Genomic DNA, 18,643 nt, shown 5'->3' with positions numbered 1-18,643 from the left:
AAGGGTGGGAGGGTGGGAAGTAGTAGATAGGAGGATGGTATTCCAAGTAGAAGGAACAGCAGGTAGAGAAGTATGAAGGCATGAGATCATAGGGCGGGCATATTTAGGGAACTGCAGACTGTTCTCTGTGACTGGTGCCCAGGATGGTGAAAATAAAGCTATAGAGAGATGGGTAGAAGAAAAGTCATGTAGGGCCTTGTAGGCCATATTAAGAGCTTGGACTTTACCCTGTGGGCAGTGGGAAGGCATTGAAGGTTTTCAGCCAGGATGTGACACAGTCAGGTTTTATTTATTTATTTATTTATTTAGAGACAGAGTCTCACTCTGTCACCCAAGCTAGAGTGCAGTGGTGCGGTCTTGGCTCACTGCAACCTCCATCTCCCAGGTTCAGATGATTCTTGTGCCTTAGCCTCCTGAGTAGCTGGGATTACAGGCGTGTACCACCATGCCCAGCTAATTTTTGTATTTTTAGTAGAGATGGGGTTTCACCATGTTGGCCAGGCTGGTCTCAAGCTCCTGACCTCAAGTGATTCATCTGTCTTGGCCTCCCAAAATGTTGGGGTTATAAGCGTGAGCCACTGCGCCTGGCCTTCAGTCAGTTTTTGCTTTAGAAAGATCACTCTGGTGACTGTTAGAGTGGCCATAGATGGGAAATCTTAGTAGTTAGTTTTAAAAAGTGCCTCAACCTTCCCCATTGGCACTTGAAAATCTTTTCTTACTTAACCCAGCCTTACTTCCTTAGTTCTTATCTCAGAATGAGGTCCTTATTACTTTCTATGGCTAACCCCTTATACAGTTTAAGGTCCCCTCTAAGCTACTGTGAGAGAGACCCCCAAGATACAGTATTAATTTTAATGAGATAGTCCAGAGATGAGTGGTTTGGGATGTTGGGGTGGCTCTGCCATTTCCAATTCCCTAATTCCCAAAGCAATTAGTGCTTTCCACCTCTGGCCAAGACAGCTCCTTTGGTGCTTGTTATATCCCAGCGCTTGCCCAGTAACTTTTAAAGATAGGACCCAGAAGTGGCCTGATATTGTTGAGAAGTTTCTACTTACATCTTATTGTTCACTACACAGTCATGTAGCTAACATAGCTAGAAGGGAGGCCCAAACATAGAATACGCCTCTTTGAGAAAGGTAGCTCCAAAGACCTATCTAGTCACTGTGTTTGGCTCCAAGTCCAGCATGTCTAGGTGGTACACAGTCCTCTCCATCAGGCCCTGGTGTGGCTCCTGTGGTCCACTGACCATAAACTAAAAGATAAGTCATATGTTTTCCCTGCTCTCCCAGCCTAACCCAGTAGACAATGGTGAAATAAGGATCAACATAGTGAGAGTTACAAACTCCCATTTGGAAAAGGGAAGAATGAGAAACATGTAGAAGTCATTGCTTTCCAGTAATGATCAAATAATTGCCTCATACAATTTCAAAGACTCCCTATTCTGACCAGGTAGTGGTTAGTGGTTCTGCTTTCTTGGAGAAACTCCCTCACCTTTTTTCCCTGACTCCTGGCTTTGTTCTACAAGAAGTTCTTCCTTTCTGGCCACATCCAAAATGGGAGTTAGAGAGTATATCATCTTTGGGAATTGTACACATTTTGTAGTCCTCTTCCTGCCAGCGTAGGTTTGTGGGCCTAGAGGTTAAGGGTTAAATAATCCTAGCCTCTTATGATTTGCGCTTTATACTTTCCCTAAAAATGTATTAGCCTTACAAACTGTGTTTCTAGGTAGCTCCTGGGAAAATGTCCAGGGAAAGCACATGTAGTCCTTTTAGAGGCAAGACTGGGAAATAGGGCATATATCTTCCACTCATGTATTATGAGCCAGAATTTAGTCACAGCCATATGTAGCTTTAAGAGAGTATAGAATATGTAATCCAATTAAAATGCAGTTATAGTAGAAGGAGATGTTATCTGTCTGCCATGCCTCTCTACCTGTGCCTCTGATCTAGCTGTGTTATTTTGAGGTTTGGTACCTTTTTTTCATGCTTTTGTTATCTTCTAGGAATGTTGTTCTCCTCTTAAGCCTCCTTGTAAACTTTTGCTCACTTTACAGGTCCCAAGCGAAATACTTTCTTAATTTGTAGTTTAATGCCTCTGAAAGGGCAGTTCTGATCATGTTCCTTCCTTCAACAGATACTGTCTGCCCTCAAGGTAAAATTCCTTAACAGGACTTGGAATATTCTTCAAGATCTGCCACTTTTTCCTTCTTTGGGCTCATCTTTTACTACTTTAGTCCTCAGTTTTGCTTTCCAGCCATACGTAGCCATTTGCAGTTCAATGCTAGATTCTTTCCCTCTTCCTAGCCTTTGCAATAGCTGTTACCTTTTACTAGAATATATTTATCTACTGACTTTTGAAAAAATCTCACTTCGTGTTCCTGAGCTTAGATGTTTCCTTTTCCAGAAACCCCTGAACACTAACACTGAGTCAGTCACCCCAATGAGATACTCTTTTTATGTGTCTATGTAGCATCTAATTTGTTCATATTGTGACACTTATCACACTGTATTATTATTATATTTTATTTTATTTATTATTTTATTTTATTTATTTTATTTATTATTTATTTTATTTTTTTGAAGATTGGAGGTTCACTCTGTTGCCCAGGCTGGAGTGCAATGGCGCGATCCTCGGCTCACCACAACCTCCACTTCCTGAGTTCAAGTGATTCTCCCACCTCAGCCTCCTGAGTAACTGGGATGACAGGCACGCACCACCATGCCTGGCTAATTTTTGTATTTTTAGTAGAGATGGGGTTTCACCACGTTGGCCAGGCTGGTCTTGAACTCCTGACCTCAGTTGATCCACTCGCTTCGGCCTCCCAAAGTGCTGGGATTACAGGCATGAGCCACCGTGTCCGGCCTCAGACAGTATTATAATTGAAATGATTGTTTATCTCTGTACTCTGACTGTAGGCTTCTTGATGGCAGGGATCATACCTTGCTACCTTTTGTGGCCTCTGCACCAAGTGACTCACAAGTCTGGTTTAGGAGAAACAAATTTTATGGGGAAAGTGATGACTTTCATTTTGGGCATGTCATGTTTAAGCTGTCTATGGTATGTCTAGTTGGATATGTCTAGTAGACAGTAGTGTGGGTTGTCCTGGAGCTCAGGAGATAGGTGAGATCTAGATTTGGGAATCATTAACACAATTGTGGTAGCTGAAAACAACAACAAAACATGAGAATGCGTGCTGCCCTCCAGGGAGAAAGTGTGAAAAAAGCAGGAGGCTAATGAAGCTAGAAAACGTTAGTGTAGAGGGAAAGGGACTGTGATATAAACCAGGTATATTAGCCTGCTTGGGCTGCTGTAACAAAATACCATAGACTGAGTGGCTTAAACAACAGATACTTGTTTCTCACAGTTCTGGAGACTGGGTGAGGTGCCCACTGATTCAGTTCTTGATGAGGGCCTTCTTCCTGGCTGGCAGATGGCTACCTTCTTGCTGTGTTCTCAGGTGGTGGAAAGAGAGTAATCTCTTCCTCTTTTTCAAAGCTACTAATCCCATCATGAGGACCCCACCCTCATGACCTCATCTAATCTTAAGTGCCTCCCTCAGGCCTTGTCTCCAAATATAGTCACACTATAACATATGAATTTTGAAAGGGCACAGTTCAGTCTATAGCACCAGGCAAACCTGATGTCAAGAAATCCAGTGAAGAGAAAACACTTTTCAAAAGGAAGTGGTCAACACTATCATATGTTTCAGAGAGAGCCACTGGATATGGCAATGTGGAAGTCATTGGTGGAAATGGTGCAAATAGTTTTAGAATGTTAGAGGAAAAGATTTTGCTTGAGTTCCTGTATCTCCTTGTAATTCATGTCAGCCCTCTGTGAACATTAATGTAATTCAACAGGTACCCCTATCTATCCACTTGCCCAAGGTATAAATCTGGGAGGCAAAATTTAGTTAGCCTGTCTCATGCCAGTCACCAAGTTCTATAAATGCTGCCTTCTATCTCTCTGCTCTGTCCCTTTTTCTTTATTATCCATTCTACTTTAGTTTATTTCCCTCCTCATTTCTTATCCGGTATACTGCAGTAGTCTCCTGTCTGGTCCTCCTTTGAGTCAGTTTTCCACACTCTAGCCAATGTGTCCTTTTTAAAGTGCAAATCTGATCACAGCCTCCCTAGGCTAAAACCTTTGGATGCTTGTTCATTATTCTTAGGGTAATGCACAGTGTGGTTTATAAAGTCTTGTATAACCTGGTTTTTGCTTACTTGTCCAGCCTCGTCTGTCCAGATAATTTACCTTTTCTTCATATTCTGTACTCTAGTCATGTGAGCCTATTTTACTTTCCTAAATCTATTATGTGCTGTTTTATCTCTCGGCCCTTATGCTTGCTGCTTCCTCTCTGGAAAAACTCTTCGCTCACTTTTTTGTTGTTGTTTTTGAACCAGTCTCACTTTGTTACCCAGGCTGGAATGCAGTGGCGCAGTCTCGGCTTACTACAGCCTCAACTTCCTGGGTTCCAGTGATCCTCCTGCCTCAGCCTCCCGAGTAGCTGGGACTATAGGTGTGCGCCACCATGCCTGGCTAATTTTTGTATTTTCTGTAGAGATGGGATTTTGCCATGTTGCCCAGGCTGGTCTTGAACTCCTGAGCTCAAGCAATCTGCCTGCCTTAGCCTCCCAAAGTGCTAGGATTACAGGCATGAACCACCACGCCTGGCCTTTCACTCACTGTTTACCTTGCCGTCTGCTACTTATTCTTCAGGTCTTAAATCAGACATCACTTGTTTCAGGAAGTCTTTTCTGGTTACCCTTTGGCAAATCTCCATTTCGTGCCTCATCTATTAATATGTCCCCAGAGCACCATGTACTGCCTTTAACTTTCCTGTCATCCTGTTTGCCATGCTGCACTGTAATTTCTTATACTGTGATCCCTGTGAAGACTGGGAGTTGGTGGTTTTGCTTTTTTGCATCGTCAGCTTCCAGCACAGTAACTAACTCAAAGTAGGTACTCAAATGTTGAGAATTTGGTAGAAAAGATGTTTGCTTTAAGAACTTAGGAAAAAGCAAAGAAAACCATATGGCAAAGAAAACCATATGGCCTATTGGGGGTTAATCTTAATTACATGCTCCTCCTAAGATGTCATCTCTTGTTCATGCTTTAAGAGTCCAATTATGCTTTTGCAGCTGTCGTTCTAATGGGTAATACACGTGCTGTTGTGCTATGTAGCTAGAATAGAGATCTTCTTTTTATTTCTTATTTACTTCTCTCAGTTTGACTTGAAAGAAACAGGTATATTGGGAAGGGGAAGAGGGAGAATAGACTGTATCCATAAGTAATGTGGTGACATTGGCAGTACTGAACTTGCTTATACATAGATAGAAGATAGAAGTAAAAGTGATGTTGCTTATAACCACAGTAAGTTTTATATCTTTTATTCTACAGTTATTTGTTTCATTACATCTGCCAAGACAGGATTGTATATCTTTGTATCACTGATGATGTAAGTAACTTGAAGACATATTGCTATTTAACTATGTGTACTATTAATACAGCCAGTTCTTAATTATCTACACCAGGGGTCCCCAACCCCCAGGCTGCAGACTGGTACAGGTCTGTGGCTTGTTAGGAACCAGGCCACACAACAGGAGGTGAGCAGCCTATGAGCATTACCACCTGAGTTCCGCCTCCTGTCAGATCAGCAGCAGCATTAGATTCTCATATGATTGCGAACCCTGTGATGAACTATACATCCGAGGGATCTAGGTTGCATGCCCCTTATGAGAATCTAACTAATGCCTGATGATCTGAGGTGGAACGGTTTCATCCCGAAACCATTCCCCTCCCCAGTCCCTGGTGCCAAAAGGTTGGGGACTGCTGATCTGTACCTATGGTGGGCAAAGGTGATGCAAACTTTACATAGCTGGAATTGTTAATATTTTACATTTGTCATATAGAGCAGCAAATGATAAGAAAACTTGATAACTGGGGTATGTGCAAATCAACTCAATTTTGGTAGAGTTTTAGCTTAGCCTGTTGCAACTTCTATATTCTATTTTGTAGTGAGAATTGGTGTTCATAATTATAATTCTTTGATATCAAAACCTCTCAAAAATTGTTTACCTGGAATGTTAAATTAGATAACGTCACTCCTTCTATCAGTAGTTAATGAATTCTTTAACGTGTGTGAACTTTGGAAAAACAAAATTACGGTACATTATGATCAGCTATATAAACCTGTAGTTTACATTGGCTAGGTATGACTGTTTATCGGCTCTCAGCCCAAAATTCTCAGTAACTTAATGATGTCATTAAGGTCCTTTCTCTTCTCTGCTTTCCTCCGTGTCTCCTTCTTCCCAGACAGGTTGCCATTATGGTTATGTAGAGCTACATACTTATTTATTCATGTCCAGAGAAGAGGGACTGTGTCTTCTTGAGTGTCTTATTGTAGGAATGAGGAAGCTTTTCCCAGCTGCATGCCCTCCCCTCCCCCTGCTTTCAAAGTGAACTTCCTTTCATGTCTTATTGGCTGCATGCTCATTTCTAAACTGTCTACTGACAAAGAGACATGGAATTGGCATGGTTGCCATAGATCAGGGTTCCTAATCTTTGTTATATCACAGATTCGTCACTTGTGGGACGCTCCCAGAATGTTTTTGTTTTCTTTTTTTAATTTTCCTTTTCCAGAATGCTTTTAAATGTATAAAACACACACAATTCTAACAAAACCAATTGTGTTGAAATATATATATGTATAGTATTCAAAACGTTTTAAAAACTTGATGTAGTAATATATATGCTTCTTTATGAACTCATTAACAAGGTTTAGTCATGGGTCTAATAACTAATAATCTTGATGTGATGGGTGTTAACAATATTTTGAGATATCTATAACTGTGATGGTATATGAAAAAAGATTTCTGTTGGTAATAGTTACAGGTACTGTTAATACCACCTTGGTTATGAATATACTACCTATATTCACAATTGAAATGTAAGTTAACAATTGATAAAAATAATGATGTGATTATCTTTTTTTCTATCCAAGTACAAGGGCCCCTTGAATTTGGACCATTGACCCCAATTTAAGAACCCTCGGCTTACACTAAGCATCTTGGGTGAAAGGGAAATGACTGTCAACCATAGTGATCATCACAATGATTTTTATCTCTGGCTTCACAATATTTTCCAAAAGTAGAAAAAAATCTAGCTATATGTGAAATGACTGATGTGAAAGAGCTTGGAGTAGATAAAAAATAATAATGAAATCTGGGATAGTCGGAGTCGAGCCTCGTATTTCTTGAGCTGTAATTTGATACACACATACACATACATACATAAACACACATAGATTCATTTTTTTCCTCTAAGGTATTCTTCTAGAGAACACACATAATTTTTGGCTGGCTGAGATTAGACATGAGTATGTCACTTGATCTTTTCAAATGTGCCACCACTATTGAAAAAATTCAATTTGTTGTTAATATCAGTAGTATTATGTGTGTGTGTGAAAGACTGTATGATTATTATGGAATTTATTAAACATATTCTTGTGCTGGGCCTTCTAATAGATCCTGTGAAATATATGGAGGAAGTAAAACCCAATTCCTGATGTCAAGAAGTTGATAATTATCATTAGTCAAGAAGTTGATAATTATCATTATCTTCAGTTGTCAATGACCAGATATATCTGGATTCACTCTCAGCTCTTTCATTTACTAGTTGTTGGACCTTTGGGCAAGTTAGTTACTTTTTCAGAGCCTTCCTTTATTTATCTTTAGCATAGGATCAATGCTAGTTCCTCCTCATAGAATCATTGCTCAGTCCATGTTAGCTGTTTTTTATTGTTGTTCTTAATCACTCACATCATCTTTGTTTACTTTCTAAATGTGAGTTCTATGTTGATCTCTTTTCAGGATTTTGAACGTTCCCGAGCCTTTAATTTTCTGAATGAGATAAAGAAGAGGTTCCAGACTACTTATGGTTCAAGAGCACAGACGGCACTTCCATATGCCATGAATAGCGAGTTCTCCAGTGTCTTGGCTGCACAGCTGGTAAGATCTTTCTCAGGATAAGGTATTTTGATTTTTATCTTCTTTATTACCTTCAAACACTATGAATCTAGGGGGCCCTGACCTGCAATATAGTTTTCTGATTGTGTTAGTGTAAGTCAACATAATAAAACTTCCCTGATTAAAAAAAATATAAAGGGGCAATTTTAGGGTAGAAAACAGTGATATTCTTTATTATCTCTGTATTCTCTAATGATAGTGGTCACAGTGTCTCATGATCGGAAGAGCATTAAAGATCATCTAGTTCAACTACCCATCTGATGCTTAAATGTGTTCAACATGCCAAATTATCTTTTAACCTATACATAAACCTTCTACCCTTCTATGAGGCAAATTTAATTTTCTAACAACCCAAATTAGTAATTTGAAACTCTCTTCATCTGTATGAGTCCCTAATTATCAGCTTCGTGAGGTTTTACATGTGTTTATACCTGTGAAATACCACTGTACTCAAGGCAGCATTTTTATCTCCTTAAAAATTCCCTCATGTCGGTCCCCTCCCCGACACTCTGCCCCAGGCAACCACTGATCTGTTTTCTATCACTATAAATTAATTTTGTCTTTTATAGAACTTTCTGTAAATAGAATCATACAGTATGTACTTTTTTGTGTCGTGATTGTTTCACTCAGTGTAAGGCTTTTGATATTCTTCCATGTTGTATAAATCAGTAGTTTGTTCCCCTTTTTGCTAAGTAGTAGTATATGCATGTACCACAATTTGTTTATCCGTTTACCTGTTGCTGGATATTTGGGTTGCTTCCAGTTTTCAGCTATCATGAATAAAGCTGCTATGAATCTCCATATATAAGTCTTTGTGTGGACATATGTTTTTATTTCTCTTTGATAAATACCTAGGAATGGAATTGCTGGGTCATATGGTAGGGTGGTGTGTAATTAAAAAAAAAAATCATCACTTTTTTTTTCCAAAGTGGTTGTACCATTTTATATTCTCACCAGTAGTTCCAGTGTCTCTGCATCCTTGCCAATACTTGATGTGGTCTTAAGTGTTGCCATTCCAGTTGATGCGTAATGGTATCTCATTGTGGTTTTAATTTATATTTTCACGATGTCAGACACCTTTCAAAATGCTTCCCTTTTATCCACGAAACTGTTTGAGTATGAAGACCTAAGCTCTAGGTATGATTTTGTTGTGAGTTAAAAAAAATGATGTATTGTAATTGAATACTTTCACTTCTCCTGTGTTTTTAATACTGAGTATTACATTTCTAAATTTTATACACACATGCACACACACACACACACACACACACACACACACATACTCTTCTGGCAATGAAGTCTTTTTAAATTGGTTACTTATAAACCTTTATTATTCAAGCAGTTGGTTTGTTTCATACTCCCCACTAGGAAATGTTCATCTATGTATAACTGTATAAAACACTACCAACAACAAAAATACCAGTACTTAGTCAAAAGTAAATAGGGTCAGCTAGAAACAATACTTTCAAATTAACCAATTTGTCATTAGCTCCAGATCTGTGTGACCTTCTGAACAAAATCTCTACCTGTTCCTTCATCTGTAAATAGAGATAATAATAGCATCGTTTCATAGAGTTTTGGGGTGGATTAAGTAATATCCCGTTTGAAGCAGTTAACACAATGAAATGACTGGAACATTGTGTATTAAGCACCCCGTAATTGCTAGCTATGGATAATAATTTCAAAATATAAATTATCAGTGTCTTAGATTCTAGATCCTGTGAGAAGCCAATAAAAATAGTTTATATGTTGTGATCCTGGCAGATACAAGAACAGATGCTAAGAAGCTGGGCCAGCCCCTACCTCATCATACTCAAGAAGTGGGGAACGATTTTGCAGCATTCTTTCCCCTACTGCCCCAACTACAGTCTTTTTTCTCCTTTCTTCCTTGTCTGAGCACAGATTATATATGCCCCCCAATCTCTGCCCCACAAGTCACATGTATATTTGATATAATATTTATTTTTAACTCATTTAAAATAAGATAATTTTTAGACTATATACTTATAGTTTGTATAGAAGCATTTTTTTATGCTGCCCGTATTTTTTCCTGGTTATTGTAACATTTTTCCAGTGAAGTGACATGTATCTTTTATATCAATAGAGACATAATTTTATAGCATTCCTCAGTGTAAATTGTCATTCCCTTTATTTATGTTTTCCTATTGTAAATAATGTCTGGGTACCGTAAGTTAAAACTTATTTTCTTATAGAAGCATCACTCTGAGAATAAGGGCCTAGACAAAGTGATGGAGACTCAAGCCCAAGTGGATGAACTGAAAGGAATCATGGTCAGAAACATAGGTATGTTCGTGGCATAGTTCATGCATGTGGGCAAAAATAATAGCGATTACTTGACTGGGGTCAAATTATTCTAGAGAAGCCAAAATAGCACTTCCTTATTCTTACCATTGGGAGTTAATTGTCAGCTGAGACACCTATGATACTGTCTGCTTGTGCAAATGGTTTCTTCTTTGTCCTTGCAACTATTCTTCATTCTAAATTTATTACTTTGCTTAGCGAGACTAATTTCTAAGAACCTTATGATAATTCAGCAGTTTAGAATAATTTGGTCAGTTTGGTCATATAGTATTTCGCTGAGTTAATGCATCACAGGTTACCTAACCTTGCCTGAATTTTGGACGTATAGGTTCTTTAGCACAGTGTTACTCAGAGTGCTGTTTTGCAGCCAGATAAGGAGCTTGCTGAAGAGTGTCAATCAATGTTGTGCTTCCTTCACTGAGGCCCTCTTGCTATGAAAATAATGTCAATTATCCTGAACAGTATGCTTAGAGACTTAGTCAACCAGTTGCAAACACTCTTAAGTAGGACTGATTTAGAAGTTTATGCTACAGTAACAGTACTGTTATGTCTTTGTGCCTATTATGTTTTTCTTATTTTCTTGAGATTAATTATCAGGAATGGAATTAACAATCAAAATGCAGAAACATTTTCGTGGTTCTCGATATGTATGTCTCAGCTATTTAAAGTGATTTCCTTTGATTTTAGTTTTAATTATACATCTAGATAGAGACTAGAGAATCTGTTGAGACAACTACTATTTGTTTTTACTCTTTTTTTTTTGGTCACCAAATGTATTTATTTTGCTTGAAAGTGGAGGCAGACAATTGCTACAGTATTATTTATTGCAGTCGCATAAAGTTTCCAGAAAATCAACATTTTAATCAACTCCTTTTAAATGACTTATTTATTTTTAGAGTTACAGAAACAGCAAATTTAAAATGTGACAAGAACATTCCCAGTTAATTCCCTTTCATTTTTTTAACAGCTTAATTGAAATATAATTCACATATCATATAATTCACCCATTTCAAGTATACAGTCAGTGGTTACTATATTCACAGAATTGTGCAACCATTGGTGCAATCAATTTTGTAACGTTTTTATCATCCCTAAATGAAACCCTGTACTCATTTGCAGTTGGTCCTCATTTCTCCTCAACTCTCAGACCTAAGCAACAATTAATTCCCTTTTCATCTTCATAAATTTGCCTATTCTTGACATTTTGTATAAATGGAATCTTGTAACGTGGCCTTTTGTGTCTTCGTTCACTTAGCGTAATGATTGTGAGGTTCATTCATGTCGTAGCATAAATCAATACTTCTCTTTTATGACTAATAATTCCATTGCATTAATGTATTTTATGTATCTAGTCATTAGTTTATGGTCTGGTTATTATAAATAATGCTGCTGTGAACATTTGTGTACAAGTTTTTGTGTGAGCATATATATATATGTTTTTGGTTCTCTTGTTTACATACCTAGGAATAGAATTGCTGGATCACATGGCAACTCTTCAACATTTTGAGGAAGGGCCAAACTTTCTTAAAGTGACTGTACCATTATACATTCCTAATAGCAATGTATGAGGATTCTGATTTCTCCACATCGTTGCCAAAACGTATCTTTTTTGATTATACCCAGTCTAATGAAATGGTATTTTATTGTGATTTTGATTTGCATTTCCCTGGTGACTAATGATGTTGAGCATTTTTTCATGTGCTTATAGCCCATTTGTATATTTTCTTTACCTTTGGAGAAATGTCTATTTAAAATACTTTGTTGTTTTAAGTGGGTTATTTGTGTTTTATGGTTGAGCTATAAGAGTACTTTATATATTCTGGATACTAGACCCTTATCAGATACATGATTTTCAAATATTTTGCTCTATTCTGTGGGTTGTATTTTCATTTTCTTGATGGTGTTCTTTGAAGCACAACAGTTTTTATGAGGTTCGATTTATTTTTTCCTTTAGTTGTCTGTGCTTTGAGTATCATATCTAAGCAACCATTGCCTAAGCCAAGATCATGAAGATTTACTCCTTTGTTTTCTTCTAAGACTAGTTTTAGCTCTTACATTTAGGTCTGTGATCTATTTTGAGTTAATGTTTATGTATGGAATACAGAAGAGATCCAACTTAACTATCTTGAGTATGTATATACAGTTGTTCCAGAACCATTTGCTGAAAAGGCTTTTCTTTCCCTGTTGAATGATCTTAGCATTCTTATAAAAAATTAGTTATGAATGGATGTATGGCTTTATTTCTGGACCTTCAATTCTGTTCAATTTATCTTTATGCCAATACCAGGCTGTCATGATTATTATAGCTTTGTAGTTTTAAAATCAGGAAATATTAGTCTTCAAATTTTATTCTTTCTCAAAATTGCCTTGACTATTCTGGGTACCTTTCATTTTCCTGAACTTTAGGATGAGCTTGTCAATTTCTGCAAAAAAAAACGCTATCTGGGATTTTGATAGGGATTGTGTTGAATCTGTAGATCAATTAGGGGAGCCATTTTAACAATATTAAACTTTTGATCCATGAACATGGGCTTTCTTTCTATTCATTTAGATTTTCTTTAATTTTTTCCAACAATGTTTTGTAGTTTTCAGTGTGCAAGTCTTACATGACAAAGACTCTGCTTCACCAAGTTTTAGACAAGCTCCTCTGAGCACTCGTTTAAACTAGGTCTCATCCTTGGGCTCTGTCCTTGGCCTGCCTAAGGAAGTCTTAGCAAAGAATCCTGCTAATACCCCACCCTTGATCAAGTTCCTCATCCCCTATATTTCATATATAAGTCCAGCCAGCTTTTAGCAGGAATCCTGTTAGGCCAGTTTAGAGAGAATGCCCTTGCCCTTGATGTCTCCTCTTAGTAATTTTCCATCTTCTGACCCCCCTCACTTTGTTCATAGGCCACAAATCCCCACTGGTCCTGGTTGCATTAGGAGTTGAGCTCAATCTCTCCCCTCCATTGTGATAGCCTTGACCCCTATTGCAGTAATCACAAAATCTGCCTTACCATTTTTTAACAAGTATCAGAATAATTTTTCTTTAACAGTATCTCTTCTAACATCCTTCTTGCCTTGTTCCTAAGTATTTTTTTTTTTGATGCTATTGTAAATGGAATTTTCTGCTTCATTTTGGATTGTTCAGTACCAATGTATAGAAATTTTATTGATTTTATAAATTGGTCTTGTATCATACAACCTTGTTCTCATTTATTAGTTCTAATAACTTTTTATAGTTTAATAGTTTAATAGTTTCTTTAGGATTTTCTCTATATAGAATCATGCTACTTGCGAATAGAGAGAGTTTTAATTGTTCCTTTTCAATCTAGATACTTTTCATTTCTTTTTATTGCTTAATTGCCCTAGCTAGAACCTCCAGTATAATGTTGAATAGAAGTTGTAAGAGTGGACATCATTGTCTTATTCCTGCTCTTAGGGAGATCTTGAAGAGTCTTTCACAATTAAGTATGAGGTTTTTCATACATGTCCTTTATCAGGTTGAGGAAGTTTCTTTTCTTGTTTGTTGAGTGATTTTATCATTAAACAGTGTTGGATTTTGTCAACTTTTTTTACATCTATTGAAATGATGGTTTTGTTCTTTATTAATATGATATAATAATTGATTTTCAGGTATTAAACCAACCTTGTGTTTCTGAAATAAATCCCACTGCATCATGGTGTATAGTCCTTTTTGCATATTATTGGGTTCGTACTGCTAGTAGTCTGTTGAGGATTTGTTAAATGTCTATATTTTTAAGAGTTGTTGGTCTGTCGTTTTCTTTTCTTGTGATGTCTTTGTTTGGTTTTGATACCAGGGTAATGCTAGGCTCATAGAATGAGTCAAGAAGTTTTCCCCTTTTCTTCTATTTTGGAAAGAGTTTGTGAAAGTTTTGTATTAATTCTTCTTGAAATGTTTGGTAGAATTCACCTCTGAAGCCACCTGGGCTTGGACTTTTCTTTGTGTGAAGTTTTTTTGGTTTTGTTTTTGTTTCTTGAGACGGGGTCTCACTATCACCCAGACTGGAGTGCAGTGACACAATCCTCTCTGATTCCTCTTTCATTCCCTTGGTGGGAGAGTTACCTGCAGTCTTGACCTCCTAGACTCAGGTAATCTTCCCACCTAAGCCTCACAAGCAGCTGGGACTGCAGGCATGTGGCACCACGCCCGGCTAATTTTTATTTTTTGTTTTTTTTGTAGAGACAAGGTCTTGCCATGTTGCCCAGGCTAGTCTCAAACTCCTGGGCTCAAGCGATCCACTTGTCTCAGCCTACCAAAGTGCTAGGATTACAGGCATGAGCCTCCGTGCCCGGCCTGAAGTTTTAAAATTACTGATTTAGTCTCTATACTTGCTGTAGCTCTATTCAGATTTTTTATTTCTTGAGTCTGTTTAGCGGTTTGTATCTTTCTAGGAATCTGTGCATTTCATCTAAGTTACCTCATTTATTTACATACTCCTGTTCATAGAATTTCCCTAAGATCCTTTTCATTTTGTAAGTTTAGTGGTGATGTCTCCTTTTTCATTCCTGATTTTAGTAATTTGAGTTTTCTCTCTGTTTTACTTGGTCATTCTATGTAAAGGTTTGTCCATTTTATTGATCTTTCTAAAGAACCAACTTCTGGTTTCATAGATTTTTTTTCTATAGTTTTTCTCTTTAATTTTTTCACCCTAATATTTATTTCCTTCCCACTGCTAGCTTTGGATTTAGTTTACCCTTCTTTTCTAGATCCATAAGGTGGAAAGTTAAGTTGTTAGGTTATTAATTGAAATCATTTGTCTTAGCTCTGGCTGCCATAACAAAATTCCATAGACATAGTGGCCTAAGCAACAGAAATTTATTTTCTCACATTTCTGGAGGCTAGAAGTACAAGATCACGGTGCCAGTATGGTCAGGTTCTGGTAAGGGCTCTCTTTCTGGCTTGCAGACAGCATTTTCTCTCTCTGTTCTCCCATAGGGCAAGGAAAAGAGAGCTAACTGTCTAGTGTCTTTTATTTATTGGATACGTAATATTTGTACACATTTATGGGGTACGTGTGATATTTTGTTACATGTAAAGACTGTAATGATCAAGTCAGGATATTTGGGGTGTCCATCAGCTCAAGAATTTATAATTTCTGTGTGATGGGAACATTTCAAATTCTCTCTCTAGCTATTTTGAAATATATGATACACTGTTGTTAACTTCAGTGACCCTGCTCTGCTGTCAAACATTAGAACTTATTCCTTCTATCTAACTGTATGTTTGTACCTATTAACCAACCTCTCATATTCCCTGCTCTGCCCTGCATACCCACACCCTTCCTAGCCTCTGGTATCTATTACACTATTGGCTACCTCCATGAGATCAACTGTTTTAATTCCCACATGTGAGTAAGAACATGTGATACTTATCTTTCCATGCCTGCCTTATATCACTTAACATAATAACCTCCAGTTACATCCATGTTGCTGTAAATGACATGACTTCATTCTTTTTCATGGTCAAATAGTATTCCATTGTGTTTATATACTACATTTTCTTTATCCATTCATGCATTCATGGACACTTAGGTTTACTCCATATCTTTGCTGTTGTGAATAGGGATGCAATAAATATGCAAGTGCAGATATCCCTTTTATGCACTGATTTCTTTTCCTTTGCATAAATACCCAGTAGTAGGATTGCTGGATCATATGGTAGTTTAATTTTTAGTTTTTGGAGAAATCTCCACACTAGTTTCCATAGTAGCTGCACTAGTTTACTTTCCCACCAACAGTGTGTAAGTGTTTTTTGTTTTTTTTTCTTCATCCTAGCCAGCATCTGTTATTTTGTGTCTTTTTAGTAACCATTCTAACTGGGGTAACATGATATCTCATTTTGGCTTTTATTTGCATTTTTTGTATGTCTTCTTTTGAGAAGTGGTTATTCATGTCCTCTGCCCAATTTTTAAGGGGATTATTTGTATATCTCCTGTTGAGTTCGTTGTGTATTCTGGATATTATTCCCTTGTCAAATGAATAGTTTGCAACTATTTTCTCCCATTCAACTGGTTGTCTCTTCACTCTGTTGATTATTTCCTTTGCTGTGCAAAAGCTTTTTTTGTTTAATATAGTCCTATTTGTCTATTTTTCTTTTCGTTACCTGTCCTTTTGAGGTGTTAGCCACAAAATCATTTCCTAGACCAGTGTTCTGAAGTGTTTTCCCTATGTTTTCTTCTAGTAGGTTTATAGTTCTGGGTCTTAAATTTAAGTCTTTAATCTATCTTGGTTGATTTTTGTGTGTAATGAGAGACAGAGGTCCAGTAATTCTTCCACATATGGATATCCAGTTTTCCCAATACCATGTATTGAAGGGAGTGTCCTTTCCCCAGTGTACATTCTTGGCACCCTTGTTGAAAATCAGTTGCCTATATATGTGTGGCTATACTATGTGGATCAATGTCTGACTTTCACTATTCTATTCCATTGACCTTGTATCTGTTTTTATACCAAACCTTGCTGTTTTGGTTACTGTAGCCTTGTAATATGTTTTGAAGTCAGGTAGTGTGATGCCTCCAGCTTTGTCCATTTTGCTCAGGATTGCTTTGGCTATTTGGACTCTTTTTTGGTTACTGAAATACTAATTTTAGGATTGTTTTTTCTGTTTCTGTGAAAAATGACATTGGTACTTTGATAGAGATTGCATTGAATTTGTAGATTGCTTTGGGCTTATGGTCATTTTAATAGTGTACATTCTTATGATCCATGACCGTAAGATGTCTTTCTGTATCTTTGTGTCATCTTCAGTTTTTTTATCGGTGTTTTGTAGTTTTACTTATAGGAGTCTTTCACCTCCTTGTTAAATTTATTATTCGATATTTTATATTTTCATAACTATTATAAATGGGATTGCCTTCTTGATTTCATAAAGTTTTATTTCACCAAGTTCATTATTGGTGCATAGAAACATTATGGATTTTTGTATGTTGATTCTCTATTCTGCAACTTTACTGAATATATTTATCATATCTGGGAGTTTTTTGGTGGAGTCTTAAGGGTCTTTTAGATATAAGATCATGTCATCTGCAAAGAGAGATAATTTGACTTCCTCTTTTTCAACTGGGATGCCCTTATTTCTTTCTGTTGCGTGATTGCTCTGGCTAGGACTTTCAGTATTGTGTTGAATAGGAGTAGTGAAACTGGGCATCCTTCCAGTACTATATTGAATAGGAGTGGTGAGAGTTTTCCAGTTCTTAGAGGAAAGGCTTTTAGTTTTTCCCATTCAGTATGATGATAGCTGTGGGTTTGTCATAAATAGCCTTTATCATGTTGAGGGATGTTCCTTCTATGCCTAGTTTGTTGAGAGTTTTATCATGGAGAGATGTTGAATTTTTTTTGATACCTTGAACTATATATTTTTATTTGAATAGATAAAAGTAGAATATCCTATTTTCCTTTTGAGCTATGTCATCATATGGCTACAATTATGGATGAAAATGGAAATGTTTCACCCTGACCCATTGCAATTTCTATGTTACACATTTGCTCTTTTTATTATTATTATTATACTTTAAGTTTTGGGGTACATGTGTAGAATGTGTAGGTTTGTTACATAGGTGTACACATGCCATGGTGGTTTGCTGCACCCATCAACCCATCATCTACATTAGGTATTTCTCCTAATACTATTTCTCCCCAGCCCCCCACCCCACCCCACAACAGGCCCCTGTGTCCATGTGTTCTCATTGTTGAATTCCCACTTATGAGTGAGAACATGCAGTGTTTGGTTTTCTGTTCCTTTGTTACTTTGCTGAGAATGATGGTTTCTGACTTCATTCATGTCCCTGCAAAGGACATGAACTCATCCTTTTTTATGGCTGCATAGTATTCCATTGTGTATATGTGCCACATTTTCTTTATCCAGTCTATCATTGGTGGGCATTTGAGTTGGTTTGAAGTCTTTGCTATTGTGAATAGTGCTGCAATGTGTCTTTATAGTAAAATGATTTATAATCCTTTGGGTATATACCCAGTAATGGGATTGCTGGGTCAAATGGTATTTCCGGTTCTAGATCCTTGAGGAATCGCCACACTGTCTTCGACAATGGTTGAACTAATTTGCACTTCTACCAACAGTGTAAAAGCGTTCCTGTTGCTCCACATCCTCTCCAACATCTGTTGTTTCCTGACTTTTTAATGATTGCCATTTAATGATCGCCATTCTAACTGGTGTGAGAGGGTATCTCATTGTGGTTTTGATTTGCATTTCTCTAAGGACCAGTGATGATGAGCTTTTATTCATATGTTGGCCACATAAATGTCTTCTTTTGAGAAGTGTCTTTTCATACCCT

General features: G+C 37.3%; 1 protein-coding gene across 1 annotated transcript in view; it reads left to right on the top strand.

Annotated features, from left to right (window-relative positions):
* VAMP7 (vesicle associated membrane protein 7) overlaps positions 1–18,643 on the top strand; it is a 58,415-nt gene that overhangs the window by 10,734 nt on the left and 29,038 nt on the right. Inside the window, exons 3-5 of the mRNA XM_017873571.1 lie at positions 5,398–5,455; positions 7,869–8,006; positions 10,238–10,328. Of these exons, the coding sequence (XP_017729060.1) occupies positions 5,398–5,455; positions 7,869–8,006; positions 10,238–10,328 (287 nt within the window). The remainder of the gene's footprint in view (positions 1–5,397; positions 5,456–7,868; positions 8,007–10,237; positions 10,329–18,643) is intronic.

Source organism: Rhinopithecus bieti, unplaced genomic scaffold, assembly GCF_001698545.2.
Source record: "Rhinopithecus bieti isolate Rb0 unplaced genomic scaffold, ASM169854v2 scaffold_8431, whole genome shotgun sequence".
Lineage (NCBI taxonomy): Eukaryota > Metazoa > Chordata > Mammalia > Primates > Cercopithecidae > Rhinopithecus > Rhinopithecus bieti.
This window is presented reverse-complemented; position numbering and strand designations above follow the sequence as displayed.